This window comes from Megalobrama amblycephala, linkage group LG11, assembly GCF_018812025.1.
Source record: "Megalobrama amblycephala isolate DHTTF-2021 linkage group LG11, ASM1881202v1, whole genome shotgun sequence".
NCBI lineage: Eukaryota > Metazoa > Chordata > Actinopteri > Cypriniformes > Xenocyprididae > Megalobrama > Megalobrama amblycephala.
The window spans coordinates 4,887,387-4,903,758 of record NC_063054.1 but is presented as its reverse complement, the minus strand read 5'-3'; the positions used below and the strand labels follow the sequence as shown (position 1 = coordinate 4,903,758).

The 16,372-nt window shown below is 40.6% G+C and overlaps 1 protein-coding gene across 1 annotated transcript in view; it reads left to right on the top strand.

Moving 5' to 3' along the window:
- Positions 1 to 16,372, top strand: part of LOC125278978 (exostosin-1) — a 415,240-nt gene that overhangs the window by 339,210 nt on the left and 59,658 nt on the right. The window contains 2 exon segments of the mRNA XM_048208426.1: positions 9,136 to 9,268; positions 12,715 to 12,833. Coding sequence (XP_048064383.1) covers positions 9,136 to 9,268; positions 12,715 to 12,833 — 252 coding nt within the window.

The window sequence follows — 16,372 nt, the reverse complement described above, 5'->3', positions numbered from 1 at the left end:
ACAGTTTAAATAAACTTTATATATCATACATTTCAATGGGGCATCTTGCTTTATTAATATTTATTATATACTTTTTTAAATAACCAAACTTTTAACAACATATGGGTAGATCCCTCGAGCGCAGCTGATGACGCTTTGAAGTGACGCTAAAGGGAGCGTGGATATCATTTCACTTGATTCAATTTCTCCGTCCTCGCGTATTTTCCTTGTGTCCTTCCCTCGCATCCTGAAAGGGTGGAGCTAAGACGCAAGGAAAGGAAGCGAGGAGAAGAAACGAGGATGCACAAATAAGAATTGAGAAGCACCCCAAGTCTTGATGACGTCAGGGGTCATGTGGCTTGGACAGAATGCAAACACAGTAATTTGGTTTTAAGCAAAAGTTTGAATTACACCAACAACACTTAATTTTACTTCTAGTCAAGTAAACTAATTTACGTTAGAGCAGAAAAGTGCATTCATTGTGTCAGATCAAATACAAAAAGTACACTTTTTTCAGTGTGTCAACCCCCAGAGCCACCAGGGAAGCTAACCTGGTCTGACCTGTGACCTAGTCTAGCCAAAAACCTGTCTGTTTCTTAAACAGAGCCTCTTACCATACTTGCCTCATAAGAAGTAGCCAGATGAGAGGAACTGCAGAAGAGGCAGTAACCAGCTCACACCGTGCAAAGAGATGGACATCCTGGGGAGCAGGACTCAGCATAGACCTTCCCAATGCTTACAAACGAGGGAAGTTACTCTGCTCGACCCTGGACCTACAGAGTGCTTCTCTTTCAAAGCATTATGGAGGCTGGGTACTCTACATAGGGTCCCTAATGAGAGGAGTACCTCCAGCTCTATCAGGAGCTGATCTGACAAGGGGGTTCACAAGAACCTCTTGACCTTTCAGATGAAACTCAGGGAGCGAGGCTCTCTAAAGGACGATCCTCAACCGAGTAGAGTATCAACCAAGCTCTGGAGCTAGAATAAGGGAGGCTCAAGTGGAGCCTGCAATGTAAACTCAATCTGTGTACTCCAGGGAGCCAGGACACTCAAACTAGCTAGAAGTGCTAGGAATGTAGCTCAACCCAGAGGATCGCCAACAAGGCGGCCCGAGGAGGGCCAATTACTTGGAAAAGAGTCTAACAGAGATAGCAACCAGGGGTATGTAGGCTTGGAATACTCATTCACATTGCCACACAAGTGATGCACTCAACCTATCACTTTCTACCCCTTAAACAAGGGGAGTACACATCTCATGCAACCAGATTGTCGAGGAGGCCTCTATATAGGGCCTACTACTCCAGAATATCATGGGTATGAGCTTGGGGCTAATGCCTGAGCTTGAGCTAATGCTCTAAAAGGCCACAAGCTAGATAATGCTACTAACCAAAGCTTTAGAGAGCAGAGGCTCCAGCATAGTGTTTTTCACTCTCTAAATGAGAGGAAACCTAACAGTGCTCATTCATGACCTTCCTGGAGCTCAGAGGAGCAGAGGTTTCAGCCTAACAACTCTCTAAGCAAGAGGAGGCTGACTCACTCACTACAGGGGAACGACACCTGGAGCTCTGTGAAGCAGTGGCTTCAAAATAATGACTCTCTAAATGAAAGGAAGCCCACACACTCACCACAGGGTGATTGTAAGGATGGCCTTATGATAGGCCAAAACTTAGGACATCTTCTACCAAGGGCTCAATGGAGTGACGGCTTCGACGTAGTGACTCTCAGACGAGAGGAAGTCAGCTCACTCACCACAGGATGGTTTGTCAAGGCGGCCCACAGAGGGCCGAGCGCTTGAAGTCATGATCTAACTGGAACTTGGGGGAGGGAAGGCTTCCACATAGTGCCTCATACACTGTCAGTGAGAGGAAACCACTCCACTCAGCCTAGGGCAGTTTATCAAGGAGGCCTACAGAGGGCCATACACTTGAAATCGTGATCTTACCTGGAGCTCAGTAGAGCAGTGTCTTCAGCTTTTTAGAAAGACCCTCTAAACAAGTGGAAGCCAACTTACTCAGTAGAGAATAATTATCAAGGCAGCCCCCAGAGGGCTAAACACTTGAAATATCAAATATCTGGAGCTCAGATGAGTGGCGGCCTAGGTTTCAAAATGACTGTCCAAATGAGAGCAGGTCAAGCCACTCACAACATTCGATATTCGTTCTTAATGTTACCAACTATATTAAGACCTCACAAAATGACTCTCAGAGGAGAGGAGGCACATAGTAAGGGTGTCACAATAACCTTCCCTAATAATGGAGTGGAGGCCAAAGAGTGGAGGCCTTAATGTATATAGGGCCAGCCATACTCTCACAGCCTGAAAGAATGCTCTCACTTACCAAGCACGGTGCCGGACCCACAGAAGGGTTCCAATAATGGAACAAACTCATCATCAGCCCAGCCTCAGGCCTGATATATAAGGGTCCTGCCATATAAGGTGGGGGTTTTTTTCACATCTCGAACGCTCACGTTCGTGTTTCCAATCTTACATGAGCAGTCTCTACACTAACGCACTTTAATGACAGCTGAAGGCTGCATAAAGCGTGCTCCATAACACCAAACAACTTGCCATACGCGGGGCAGAGCGGCTGCGAGGGCTCAGATGTCTTGCGTTCTTCACCCTCAGCAGCCATCTCTTGCTTTTTTTCTGCATGATGCCAGCAGAGCACCGTCTGCTGATCCTGAGGATGCAAGAGACAACGCATCCTCACTCAGCAAAACATTCTCGTCAGCTACTGAAGCATGTGAAAGATTAACACGTCTCTCAAACTCTTCAGCAAGCTCCCTCTGTGAGCCCTATGATCTCAGTCTCCTCTTCGCCTCAGCATGAGCGGAACCCAAGCCACCAGGCACAGAAGCCTGTCCCTCTTCCCTCGAGAAGAGAGACAACAGAGTGGAGCTTCCTCAGCGGGAAACGCTCATAGTGCACACCAACAGCTCCCTCAAGAACTGAGCATGCATGCTCTAACAAAGAACGCACAGTCATGTGTGTTATCGAGTGTCAAATATTTATGACATGGGTCGTGCATACAGCTTGAAACCTTTGCTTTAACAAGCCATTTTTTATGTAGATTTGAACAGCACGCTTCAAACAAACAGTCCCTGAAGATGAAAAGAGGATGACATGTTCTCTAGGCGCCCCTTATATACTTCCTGGTCACACTAGAATGACATTCCCCAAAGTGTCTCAGGATGCAGTGTGAGTTTCCTTTCAAAAGGGAACAGTGTAATGCAAACTTAGAATATTATGCAAACCTGCAATATTTAAATTTGTTAAATAACACAAATATACTTTATGTATTTAATCTCACTTTATTAACCAATGACTGTTTCTCAGTATGTGTTCTTAAGTGATCTTGCATCCATGTGTTCTTGCTTTACGTCATCATCAACCGTCGAAGTTCAATTCCAATACTCAAGAACGCAAGAACAGAGGATGCATGAAAATACCCAGATGTGTTCTTGATATCGAGGATGCATTGAATGCAGACTTAAGAGAAGTGAACCGTTAAAAATCCCAGAAGACGCTGCGGGCAGTCGACGTACGGAAGCCTGCAAGCTTTAAAGTTCTCGTTCTCACTTATGAGATTCCCGCTGGAAGCTCGCATATATATGACAGCTCATGAAAGTAAACATTTGTCCGTTTGTTTTGCTTAATAAAGTGATAACCTGAAGAAAGCCTGCAGTATTTTTATTGGAATATAAAAAAGAATCTTAACATTGACAAAGCATGTAACACAAAGGCTACTCATTTTCATAAATACACGCGGTAAAATAAAAAGATTATATTATATAAAATTATATGAAAACAATGTCTATAATAATATGAAAGAAATCTTTTAATAGGTTATGACATGTTTTTGTGATGTTATGTTGCATTTATTGTGTATTAGCCACTACTTATAATATGCTGGGACGGTCAGTTGAGCAACAAGATCGCAGCACATCTCAATTCTCAAATGATGCGTTCTGTGTCCTCGCGTCCTTCCGAGTTCGTTCTTTCAAGGTTGCCTGGCAAGACCGGACTCCACGAGAACGCAAGTCCATTCTCTGCATTCTTGGAATTGAGAAACAGCCAATTTCAATGATAATTAAAAAAATTCTAATAAGTAAAAATGAGTCCTATTCTTCTTCAATCCAGAATGGCAGCACAGCTGAAAGGTTTGATTGAGCTGCGCCCTCTATACTGTACCAGTGTGAATTTGCATTTCCTTCAGCCTGAGGCTTATTCATTTCATTTTTGGTATAAAAGGGACTTTACCCTTTTTTTTTTTTTTTCTTTTTTTTTTTTGCTATTAAAAGCAAACAAGCAAGCCCAGCCCAGGTAAGAAAAAGTAACTCAAAAGTAACGTTAAATTACTTTCCATAAAGAGTACCAAACAACGCAATTAATTACTTTTTAGGGAGCAATATTGTAACGCATTGCTTTTAAAAATAACTTTCCTCAACACTGATAATAATTGAGCAATATTTATAAAATATTAATGTTCTAGTGTTCAAGGTATAAATGTAACAATACAAAGTACGGTTCAATGTAAGAAGCATGATTCAAAGGTTTGGGTTCATTTTTAAATGATACTTTTATTCAGCAAAGATTCATGAATTTATTTAAAATATATGAAAATTGTAAAAACATAAAATAGAAAACAGAATATTTTAAATTGTAATAATATTTCACAGTATTACTGTTTTTGATTGTATTTTTGATCAAATAAATGCAGCCTTTAAAAAAAATCCACACAAATTTGCAATGTTGTTTGCAAATGTCATTGAACTACTGTATTTTGCTGATGACTTAACTTGCGACCATAGTTAAGCAGTAGTTAATATTTTATTAATTTAACAACTTAATAAAAGCAGTTAATAATTAAGCTTCATTCATCCAGACCAGCAAGTGTCAGGATAACATCGAACATCATTGGGAAAAATAGAATTAGTGAAACAAAAACATACTGAGGGGACCATTTACACTTTGCTCAATAAACTGATAGTTAATATCGCGTTGTGAAGTCCGCACCATACCATGTTGACAAACTATGAGTCTTTCAACACTCGTGCATATGTGGTGTGTTTGCACTCAGCAATAAATGCTGCCTAATTAACCACATAGATCAAATGCCCTCTCCATGGACTCGGGTTTACTGGCACTTCCTCTAGAACATATGCCATGTTGAGTTCATTTCCCTGCTCCACAGCACAAGAGCGGCAAGATGCTTCACTTGCTGCGTGGATCCGACAAAATCGCTATAATTCACGTACATCGCATTAAAACATCAGCATGTAAATGCAAAGAGATACACAAACACACATGTTGCCTGACATGAGGGTTCTTTAATTAGACTGTGGTTGATCCTAATTGGCTTGTGCATTTCTAGACTCTGGAGAAACAGAACCTAATCAAGCCCAGTGGAGGAAGACTCAGGACACATACTAAAGTGTGTGTGTGAATGTGTGCGTGTGTGCGTTTTACAGGTTATTTTTGGATTAAATATCTCATGCACCCTGTTGTGATGAGGTTGAGGCAGATTGTGATTAATTAGTCTTGTAATAAAATGAGATTAATGTGTTTAATTTGAGTAATTAGGCCTATGTGCTGTTGAGAATGTTGTCTGGGTGTTGCCTCTGAAGACTGATAGGATGGTCGGCCATGTTGATTTTTTTCTTTCCCCCCCCCACACATAAGGCTTCTACAGCATCTAGTTTGAAGGGTTATATTTTATGTTGAGATGAACCAATAATGAACAGTATTGGGTTGCTATAATAAAGCTGGAAAAAAATAAAAAATAAAGCTGGTTTCAAAATCTAGTTGGAAGGGTTCTATTTTTTATTTTGGATTGATCATTTTTGGAAACATTTTACAATAATGTTACATTTCTTTAGTAATGGATAAAGTACATCCTAGTGTTGTCGCGGTACCAAAATTCCAGTAGTCGGTACCGATACCATGAAAATTTTACGGTTCTCGGTACCAATTTCGGTACCATAACAAAATCTGTTGAAACTATTTTACTATTTTATATAGCCTATTTAAATTTAAATATGATTTGGAGTGTGTGTGTATGTTTGTGTGTGTATATATAGGCTACCTCAATTAAATAATTTTTGAAATATAAAAAAATAAATAAATAAATAAATGCTCAAACATCCATTTTGTACTGCTGAAAAAATCAGCATATGCTGGTAAGGTAGGTTTTGAAGCTGGTATGCTGGTTTGAGCTGGTTTATGCTGGTCAAGTCCTGGACAAGCATGGACCAGCATAGGACCAGCATAAACCAGCTCAAACCAGCTCAAACCAGCATACCAGCTTCAAAACTTACCTTACCAGCATCTGCTGGTTTTTTCAACAGGGGTAACAGACGTGCGTGTTTATTTGAGCTATTTCGTCAGTGAAACGACACACTACAGCCTGTAAAACTATGAAATAAATACCGGTAAATAATGGTAACCTAAATAATAAGAAAGTTAAATATTATTTAAAAAAATATTTGTTTTTTATTTCCACACAAAGATGCGTCATATAGCCAAGTCCCATTATAGTCTTTGATATAGCCTACCGCTCTGCGCTTTGAGAGGGATGTGGGACACGAGCAGGAAAGAGACCATTTCTCTTTAATAATATCATGTTTTCTCCTGATGTTACACTTGTTGTAAAAGGTCTGAAGAGTGAGTTTTATCCTCCGCAGGGGCAAGACATTCAGGCTATGTTTGATTTAGCGCTGCCAGAGAAAACGAAAGTAAAAATTGCCAGCGTTTGTGAAACGCGCTATAGACAAATAAACTTGACACGCCTTATAAAGTCTAATAAGGAGCACAAACTGTGTTAAATAGAAATTGACGTGCAAGCAAAAAGGTTTCTGTCCTATGGTGTTTTTTCTACTTTACCACAGTAAATAATGCGAATAGCCTATAATAGGCCTAAATGCGAACAAAAGAAACGTTTATAATCCCCTGCGTGAGTGAAGATTTGGGAAAAGAAATGGAGATACCTAATGGAATTCCTAATGGAATTATAACTAATGGAATATTGTTAAATTCTCTGATAATCGTGTGACCAGATCGCGATTCGCAAAACAGAATACAAAGCTTAACTGTATGGACTCACGTGCCTCTCATTCGGCATGAATCAAAATGTTTCCATGGCTGCGATGTCACATTGAATTGCTAACCTATTATTTCTTTTGTAAACAAAGCTTTGTGCTTCACTCATGTCATATTCACGTAAATACTGCCACAGCCCTATCAGTGGGTACCGAATATACCCGGATTCTCGGTACTACCGGTACTACAGAAATGCTGGTATCGTCACATTTTCAAAATTTCAGTACCGACTTGGTACCGAAGTACCGGTACTTTTGACAACACTAGTACATCCAGCTAGTTGTTATCGCAAAATAAACCCGACATCTACTGTTACCGTAGTAACAGTAGGCTCTGTAGTGATGGTGGGGTTAGAGTAAGGGTTGGGGTTAAGGTTAGGGTTAGGGTGACAACAGCATCTGCTACGTTACAGAACTTGATAGGTCATGCAATTAGGTATAACACTGGCCTCATATACCCAGAAAAGTGGTCATTATACATCATTGCTATTGACGACGATCATCATTGGGGAATAACTGACCTTGGAATGTTGCGACTGACCAATCAGAAACAAGCATTTCAAAGAGCCATGCAAAACATAATTTAATGTATTAAGTATTATGAACGAACAATGAACAATACAAGGTTAAAGTTAATTATGTATATATATACACACATTGTAATATTAAATAAAATAAATAATTGAAAAATACAAACTATCCAAATAAAACACCTACTAAAATAAAAGAACTCTAAATTTGTAAAAAAAAACAAAAAAAAAAACATAACATAATAATATTTCTTAACTACAAATATGTTATATCAGAAAGGTAGATCCTCAAGACTCTATGTTGAGCAGCAAATCTAGAAAATCCAAACTAATTGCAATGCACCAATCCGACTGCTTATACCTCTGTCCGTGATTTTGCCACGTAAAATGTTCCTAAATTCAACATATTTTGTTGATCCTGGAACAACATTCCTGTACAAAAATTTTGTCCTAACCTCATCCCTAAACCTAACCCTACCCATAACTTATCCCTAAAATCTGAGGGAACTGACTGGTAAATAACACTGATGTAGAAGCACCTAACCCTGGTTGTAAGTCTAAACTTGACATAAACTGTAAACTTGTCCCTCAAAATTGATTGGTTGATTGGAATGTTAATGCATGAACATGTTGCACTTGTTGAAATGATCTTTTACCTTATACCTCACTCATTAGGACAATTGTTGTTATTGGCTGATAGGCTTATTTAAATGCCTGTGATTGAACAAAGCATTTATGTGGACACCGAAACTGACTGTGATTGGTTACACTGTTTATCCACTGCAAAATCAGATCCTTGATGGAAAATTATGACACATTGAGAACAATCACAACACTTTTGATGATTAGTTATAGGGATAGTTCACCCAAAAATAAAAATTATCCCATGATTTATCACCCTCAAGCCATCCTAGGTGTATATGACTATCTTCTCTCAGACAAACACAATCAGAGATATATTAAAAAATATCCTGGCTCTTCCAAGCTTTATAATGGTAGTGAATGGCGCTCACAATTTTTGAAGCCCAAAAAAGTGCATCCATCCATCATAAAAGAAATCCACACGGCTCCAGTGGGTTAATAAAGGCCTTCTGAAGTGAAGCAATGGGTTTTTGTAAGAAAACCATCCATATTTACAACTTTATAAACTATACAAACCAGCTTCCGGCAAACATCCATACGCAAGTCGACTTACGGCAGAACTGTAACCTCCGACGTGACGCATGACGTATTGACAAAAGCGGAAGCGCAGAGTATAGAGCAAAACAAAACACCAGTTGAGAATTAGAAGTCAAAAAACATGCATTTTTGAATAGAAATGCTGGAGGAGCTTTAGTTTGTTGCCTAACCCTATTAGGATCTTTTTTATTATAACTATGATTGTGTCAGTCTGAAAGAAGATAGTCGTATACACCTATGATGGCTTGGGGGTGAGTAAAAACCATTTTTGGGTGAACTAACCCTTTAATCGCATACTGTATACTGTCTATTAATGTTTTAATGTATATTAATAGTAATGTTGTTTTTGCAGATTATCCATGACAGGGTACGGACGCACATGTCCAGGAGCAGGTTGATGTGGAATTCTTTGCCTGGAGGACTCTACGCACTTCCTGAGTTCTCCAGCGACCTCACCCTCTTCCCCTTCTACTACTCGACACTCGGTGAGCGTGTGTATGTGTGTGTGCATCTCTTCACCACCTCCAGCTCAGTGCCGTAAAACTTTGTTGCAGTGAAAATGAAATCATAACTCAGATAGATGTTGGTTTCCCTCCAAGCAGTCTATTGTGTGTGTGTGTGTGTGTGTGTGTGTGTGTTATCTCATAAAGGATGGTGAACATATGTGTCCACCTTATTCCACCCTAAACCTGGCCTGTGTGTGTTTGCATGCGCATGTATAGGGGTTTGTGATGGATTTGTCCCTGGGCTTCACATGTCAGCAGTAAATCTGTATTGCAGGAGTGATAGATGGTCTATACTCTGCTGTCACAGGCGTTGTTAGTCTCACTTTCCATAATTTTGATGACAGGGCAGTTTAGACTCCCTGTCTGTGGCCATAACTTGAGAGAACTTCACTGTGCCGTGATATACGGTGTGATTCGCTCAGCCAGGGCAACACTATAAATCCAGCTACCTGCGATACATGCTGTTTATTAGGCAATGAGATATCATCCAACATGACCAGTGGATTGCTCCAATGGTTTGCTTTGTCCCTGTGTTCCTTGAAAATGTTTTTGATGTTGTAGCTTACATGCACAGTGACACAATTCTTGATTCTTTCGTATACAGCTCTGTGATTTTAATATATATAATTTTCTGCCACATCAGTGTGGATGTTCTGTATATGCAAGATAATTTTTTAAGTGTTTTTAAGTGTTTTTGAAGGCAAAGCCAGTGAGTGGTGAATTAAGACATGAGCTTGGAAAGGCTGTAAATGTAGTGTTTTCAACACTATGTATTTAAAATTTATATTAAATTCTTTTAGTTAAACCTATAAAGTTTTTTTTTTTTTTTTTTTTTTTTTTTTTTTTTGGCCCAATTAAGTAAGACTTATGTACATCTTTATATTTAATTTCATAATTCAATTGTCTTTGAAATATGGTGAAAGTTAATTGCTGAATGTCCTGACAAGCACTTATGGTAAACTAAAATATAACAGAATGTCATGCATTTAAATACATTTGTAATTACACATTTCTAATGATGAAGTTGCAATTTAGTAAATGAAATAGATTAACTTTAAATGTAATATCGAATAACACACTACAGTTAAAATTATAATCAAGTACTTTACAGGTGCTTTATGTTAGTGTACTTCTTGACAATAGATTATTAACACATAATGATTAAAATGTAAAGTAAAAACTTTTTGAAAGTGTACTTAATTGTTGAGAAATTGTTATTGTCTGATAAACTACAAGTACACTTAAGCAGCCTTTTATTTAATTAATATTATATTCTCTACAAATGCAGTTTTTAAAAAAATATATTTTTATGATTTGAAGTACACATTCAATATAATTAAGTGCACTTTTTCTTTGCTTAGTCTCTTAAAGTACATCTTTATATTATTATATTATAATAATTATAACTTTGTTTTGAAGTAATAAAACACCTTAAGATCTTTTCCTTTGAGTTTTAAGAATTAATGCATCAGTGGGTGAGTGGTATGGTAAATGAGATGGTTTTCATCATAATTATTGTGCTAATTACATGACTATATTAGCATTGTGGGGGTGGGGGGTGAGCACAAAATGAACAATTCAAAAGTAAAATATGTGAAATACTTTAATCTTTTGTCATTATTAGTACTTTAATTAAGCAGGGATCTTTAATTGTCATGCTGAGAGAGCCTGTTTCATTTTATGCATCTGTCCCCATGAGGAAAATAGCTCATAAATATGGCAAGTTGTTTTGACTTTTATTCATTCTCAGGATATGAATTCTTGATATCAAGAATCGCATTTCCACTAGTAAAAATTCTTGATATCTGTAATTTTATTTTCACTATGAAATGTCACCATAGGCTGCCATTCAAATTCAATTGTTTATATCAAGAATTGATTTCTTCCTAGTTGAAATTCCAATTTCACATATTAGAAAAACAATTCTTAAAAGTAAAATCATAGTTTTTGATACCAATAATTGTTACTAGTAAAAATGCGAATCTTTGTTATCAAGAATTCAATTGGCACTAGTTAAAACGTCAGTTCTTGATATCAACAATTGAATTGTGACTAGTAAAAATGTTCATTTTTGATATCTGAAAATGTATTTCTGATATCAATATAATTTCAGATATCTAAAATGGCTTTCTTACTAGTAACAATCACATTCATGATATCAGAAAGTAACATTGTAACTAGTGACAATCAAATTATTGATATCAAAAATTAACATTGTTACAGGTAGCAATTCAATTGTTGATATCAAGAATAGATATTTGCACTAGTAACAAAGTAATTAATGATATCAAAAATTATGATTTTTACTAGTAAGAATTGTATTTCTGATATGTGAAATTGGAATTTCAACTAAGAAATCAATTCTTGATATCAACAATTGAATTTGAATGGCAGCCTATGGTGACATTTCACTAGTTAAAATTGAATTGTTGATATCAAGAATTCATATCCTGAGAATGAATAAAAGTCAAAACGGCTTGCCATACATAAATCATATTAAATGTAAAAATGCATAGCGTTTTCTGTGATGAGTAGAATATTCAGTTTGTACAGTTAAAAAAAAAAAAAAAAACATTATGTCTATGTAAAGTCCCAGTAAAACATAAAAAAACATTTTGTGTGTGTGCGCGTGCGTGTGTGGTTCAACAGTGAACCAAATGACCTCCTACGACCATACTTCCAGATGTGACCACATGTCTGGATGGATAATTAACAATAGATTCATATAATACATTTTAAAATCAAACCAAAAGTACATATAAATGTGCTCATTAGTAGTTCTCAATGTTTGTGTGTGTGGTTTGTTTCTGTGTGGTCTGTGTGTGTGGCCTGTTTGTTCACGTGTTTCAGACTGTGCGTGTGTTTGCATGTTCTTGTTTTGTTCTGTTTTAAAGAGTTTGAATCCCTGCAGAGAGGAAATAGGGATAATAGATGTTCTGTCTAAGCGTAATTACTGTCACTGCGTGATATATTATGAACTTCTCTTTTGTTTATTGCTGAACCAGAAAAGTTGCAAAGCTTTGATCAATTCATTTTACTAGTTTTATCCTCTCTGGTTCTTTTTTTTAAATCTTTGTAGTAACCTTTATTGTGATGTAATAGAGACTTAATGTAGCTGTCGGGTTTCTGGAGTCGCAGTCGCAAACGTAGATAAATGAAGCGAATCCCTGCGGAGGAACAAAGATAAACAGGTGCTCTCTTTGAACGGCTGCCATAAAGCAAACTAATACAAATGCAGGGAGATGTTACACACCGGAGACTGATGCCATTGAAGACTGATTTCATAAAGGCTACTCTGCCGTTTGCAGTGTGGGAAAATTGCTTTTTTATGTGGTTTGTGATTTAAGCAAAGAAATTCACTAGCAAATAAAGACCATCCAAAAGTACTAAAGTAATTTCTGCCATCCACGTTTGTATTTTTGCAGGTAAGAGTCCATCTCAGGAGTTTACAGCCGTCATTCAAGCGGTCACACCTCTACAGTCCCAACAGCAGCCCATATTCAAACTGATCCATGCGGTCGCCAAGTCCAAGTTCTGTGCGCAGGTGAGAATATGGGAGAAAATAATGGAACTAAATGACAACTCTACCATTATTATCGATGCTGCAAGTTTGTATCATGTTAAGGGTCATCTACACTGCCAGGAATTGTTTTGCTGGAGGTCACATTGTCATAGTGTTGTTGATAAGAGTTCTTACTTTAATGGCAGACTGCACAACTAGCTATATTAAATCACAAATGAGCCATTAAAGTATCATAAATTAACTTCTATGCTATATTCCATGCCCTTTGATAGCTTTGTGTGAAGAAAAGACAAAAATTATAGTCCATTTCTTAAAAATCTTCCGTGCAGCTTTCAAATCTCATTTGTCCAATGTAAATATGTGCATATTTATGGCAAGCCATTTTGACTTTTATTCATTCTCAGGATATGAATTCTTGATATCAGCAATTCAATTCTTGATATCAACAATTCAATAATTTATTTATTTATTTAGCACTGTATAAATAAAGCTAAGTCGCCCAAAGTGCTTTACAAGGTGAACACAGAAAATAATACATCAGCATGATAAAATAAATAACATTTAAAACAATCATAGGCCATCAGCCATTATTAGAAAGCCATAGACAATAAATGAATTTTTAACCTAGTCAGCTTAAAAACTTAACTACAATAAGTAACATTCTTTTTATTAACCATCTGGTTAAAAAAAAAAAAAAAAAAAAAGTTAATTTCCAAGTGCACCACACCTGAAGTGATCAACATGGTGTAAATGTAAAACAAATGACTTATTTGTTAAATATCTCTGCAGAAAATACTCAGAAATAATTTAAAATAAGAAAAATGCCAAATATTTCTGGCACTAAATAACACTAATAGGCTATTATTAACAGCAAATGCTTTGTAAAAACAGAAAATAACAGCAGCTTTCAGCCTGTCACCATCATGCAAACATGAAATATCAAACATACAGTAGTTCTTTACAGGTTTTTGCATTCCATAGCGTTATTTTTCCTGTTGTTTTTATGTTTGGCAGACTTGATTGGCTGTTGCACTTGTGTCTTGCATCTTTTGCAGCATCTCACCCATAAAACAGCATTCTAAATTAATTAAAGGTGCCATCGAATTGAAAATTGAATTTACCTTGACATAGTTGAATAACAAGAGTTCAGTACATGGAAATGACATACAGTGAGTCTCAAATACCATTGTTCCCATTCAGTCAGTCACGTTCGACGTTACGTCGATACTGACGTAATGGGGTCTCGCCAGGGAGCCCAATCACCTCCAAGGATACAAAACAAGCCAATGGGAATTGGCCTGTGAGATTTACATGCCGGGCCCCTCCCCCGACATCCGGGTATAAATAGGGCCGGCATACTCACCTTCATTCATACTTTTGCTTCGGAGCCGATAAGATCGGTCGTCTTTCACTTCCAAAGAGCGAATTTCTCTGAAAAGAGCAAAACAGCAATCATAATTGCTACAGGTTCATCCTGAAAACAGCAATTTTAATTGCTATCATCTGTCGTTCTGGTGGCCTGCTCGAGTCTCTCCAGCTGGTGGGAAAGGCACGCTCAGCGGTGGGTGTGACGGCGCACTGCCCACAGGACGGTGCTACGCCCATCCCTGGGTGCTTCGGCTGGTGAGGTTTACTGAAAGAGCAAGCACGGGCGATCAGCGTCTTTTTCAAGTGTGTTTCTGTCTCACGTGTCTGGGTAGACCGCACGCTGAGTCAGCGCTCGTGGATGGTACATGCCCTCACTGCGAGGGCATGTCCATGTTGGTGTTGAGATCGCGACTCTCCTTCTTTAACACAGAAGTGAGGGTCCCCTCTGTCACTACCCAGCGCCGGCGGCTGTAGCGGCCGCCGGTCCGGTTAGTGCTCTGGGAGATCTGAGGATCACAGTGGGAGCCACTTCGTCGGGTCCGTCCCCACGAACCTCCCACTCCTCCACAACACCATGTGCCGTCGAGCTGCCGCCTGCTGTCGTGGGGACCTCCTCGGGGGTGCCCCACGTCACTTTCGGCGCTCCGGAGGAGGATCGGATGTCGATCGCTGCATCGGGGAGTGGGCTGAACGGTTCAGAGAGCGACGACGACTCCGAGCTTCCGCCCTCTGGGATGGTTGCTCAGTCGGAGGCGGACTCTGAGCTAACAGCCATGCTTGCCCGGGCCGCCACGGGCATCGGTCTCGAGTGGAACCCTCCACCGTGTCCCGAGCGCTCGCGGTTGGATGACTGGTTTCTGGGGTCAGTGCAGTTCTTCCCGGAGGTGCATGAGGAGCTCCAGAAGACCTGGTTGGCACTTCACACTGCCAGACTACGGTCCTCTGCCTCCTCCACTCTCACTACCCTCGATGGGGGAGCCACCAAGGGGTACGTGGACATCCCGCAGGTGGAACGTGCGATTGCGGTGCACTTGTGCCCGCAGTCCGCGGCCACCTGGCGGAACCGTTTGCGTCTCCCGTCCAAGGCGGGTAAGACCACGGCCGCTCTCGCGGCCAAGGCTTACTCCGCCACTGGACAGGCGGCTTCTGCCCTGCACGCCATGGCCATCTTGCAGGTCCATCAGGCGAAAGCTCTGAAAGAGTTGCACGAGGGTAGTGCTGAACCAGGGTTGCTGCAAGAGCTGCGCACGGCGACCGACCTCGCCCTCCGGGTGACGAAGGTCACAGCGCGCGCCCTGGGTCAAACGATGTCCACCCTGGTGGTCCAGGAACGGCATCTTTGGTTGGACCTGGCTGAGATGAGGGATGTTGACAAAGCTCGCTTTCTTGACGCCCCCATCTCCCAGGCCGGCCTCTTCGGCGACACTGTCGAGGACTTCGCTCAGCAGTTCTCGGCAGTGCAAAAGCAGACGGAGGCCATCAAGCACATCCTGCCCAGGCGTGATGATGCCACCAATCCGCCACGGGCCGTGCCTTCGTCTGCTCCTCGCCGAGGGCGTCCTCCTGCGGCTCAGGCTCCTGTGAGATCGGAACCCTCCCATCCTCCTCGAGCCACCCACAGGAAGGCGACGCCCCCCGCCCAGTCCGCCAAGCCTCCTTCTAAAAAGAAGAAGAACGCCAAGAAGCGGCCCTGAGACGGGAGACCCGGAGGTGTTGGAAGCTGCTCGGGAGACCGCACCGCTCCTTCCCCCGGGAGAGGGCCCGGGGGAGAATCCTGTGTTTTCTTTTCTTTTTGTTCCGCCGGCTGGGGTGCCACGTACAACGGGCTTGCAGTTTTAGGGGTTTGGACAGGACCCCATCGCCATTGGCATATCAACTGCCTCGAGTTGCTGGCAGTACTCCTTGTGCTGCGCCGGTTTCGACCGCTGTTGCAGGGCAAGCATGTACTGGTCCGGATGGACAACACATCGACTGTAGCGTACATCAACCACCAGGGTGGTCTACGCTCCCGTCGCATGTCGCAACTCGCCCGCCATCTCCTCCTGTGGAGTCAGCGCCGACTCAGGTCGCTGCGCGCCTCCTACATCCCGGGTGAGCTCAATCGTGCGGCCGACGCGCTCTCACGACAGCTCACGCTCCCGGGGGAATGGAGACTCCACCCCCAGGCGGTCCAGCTGATATGGAGCCGGTTC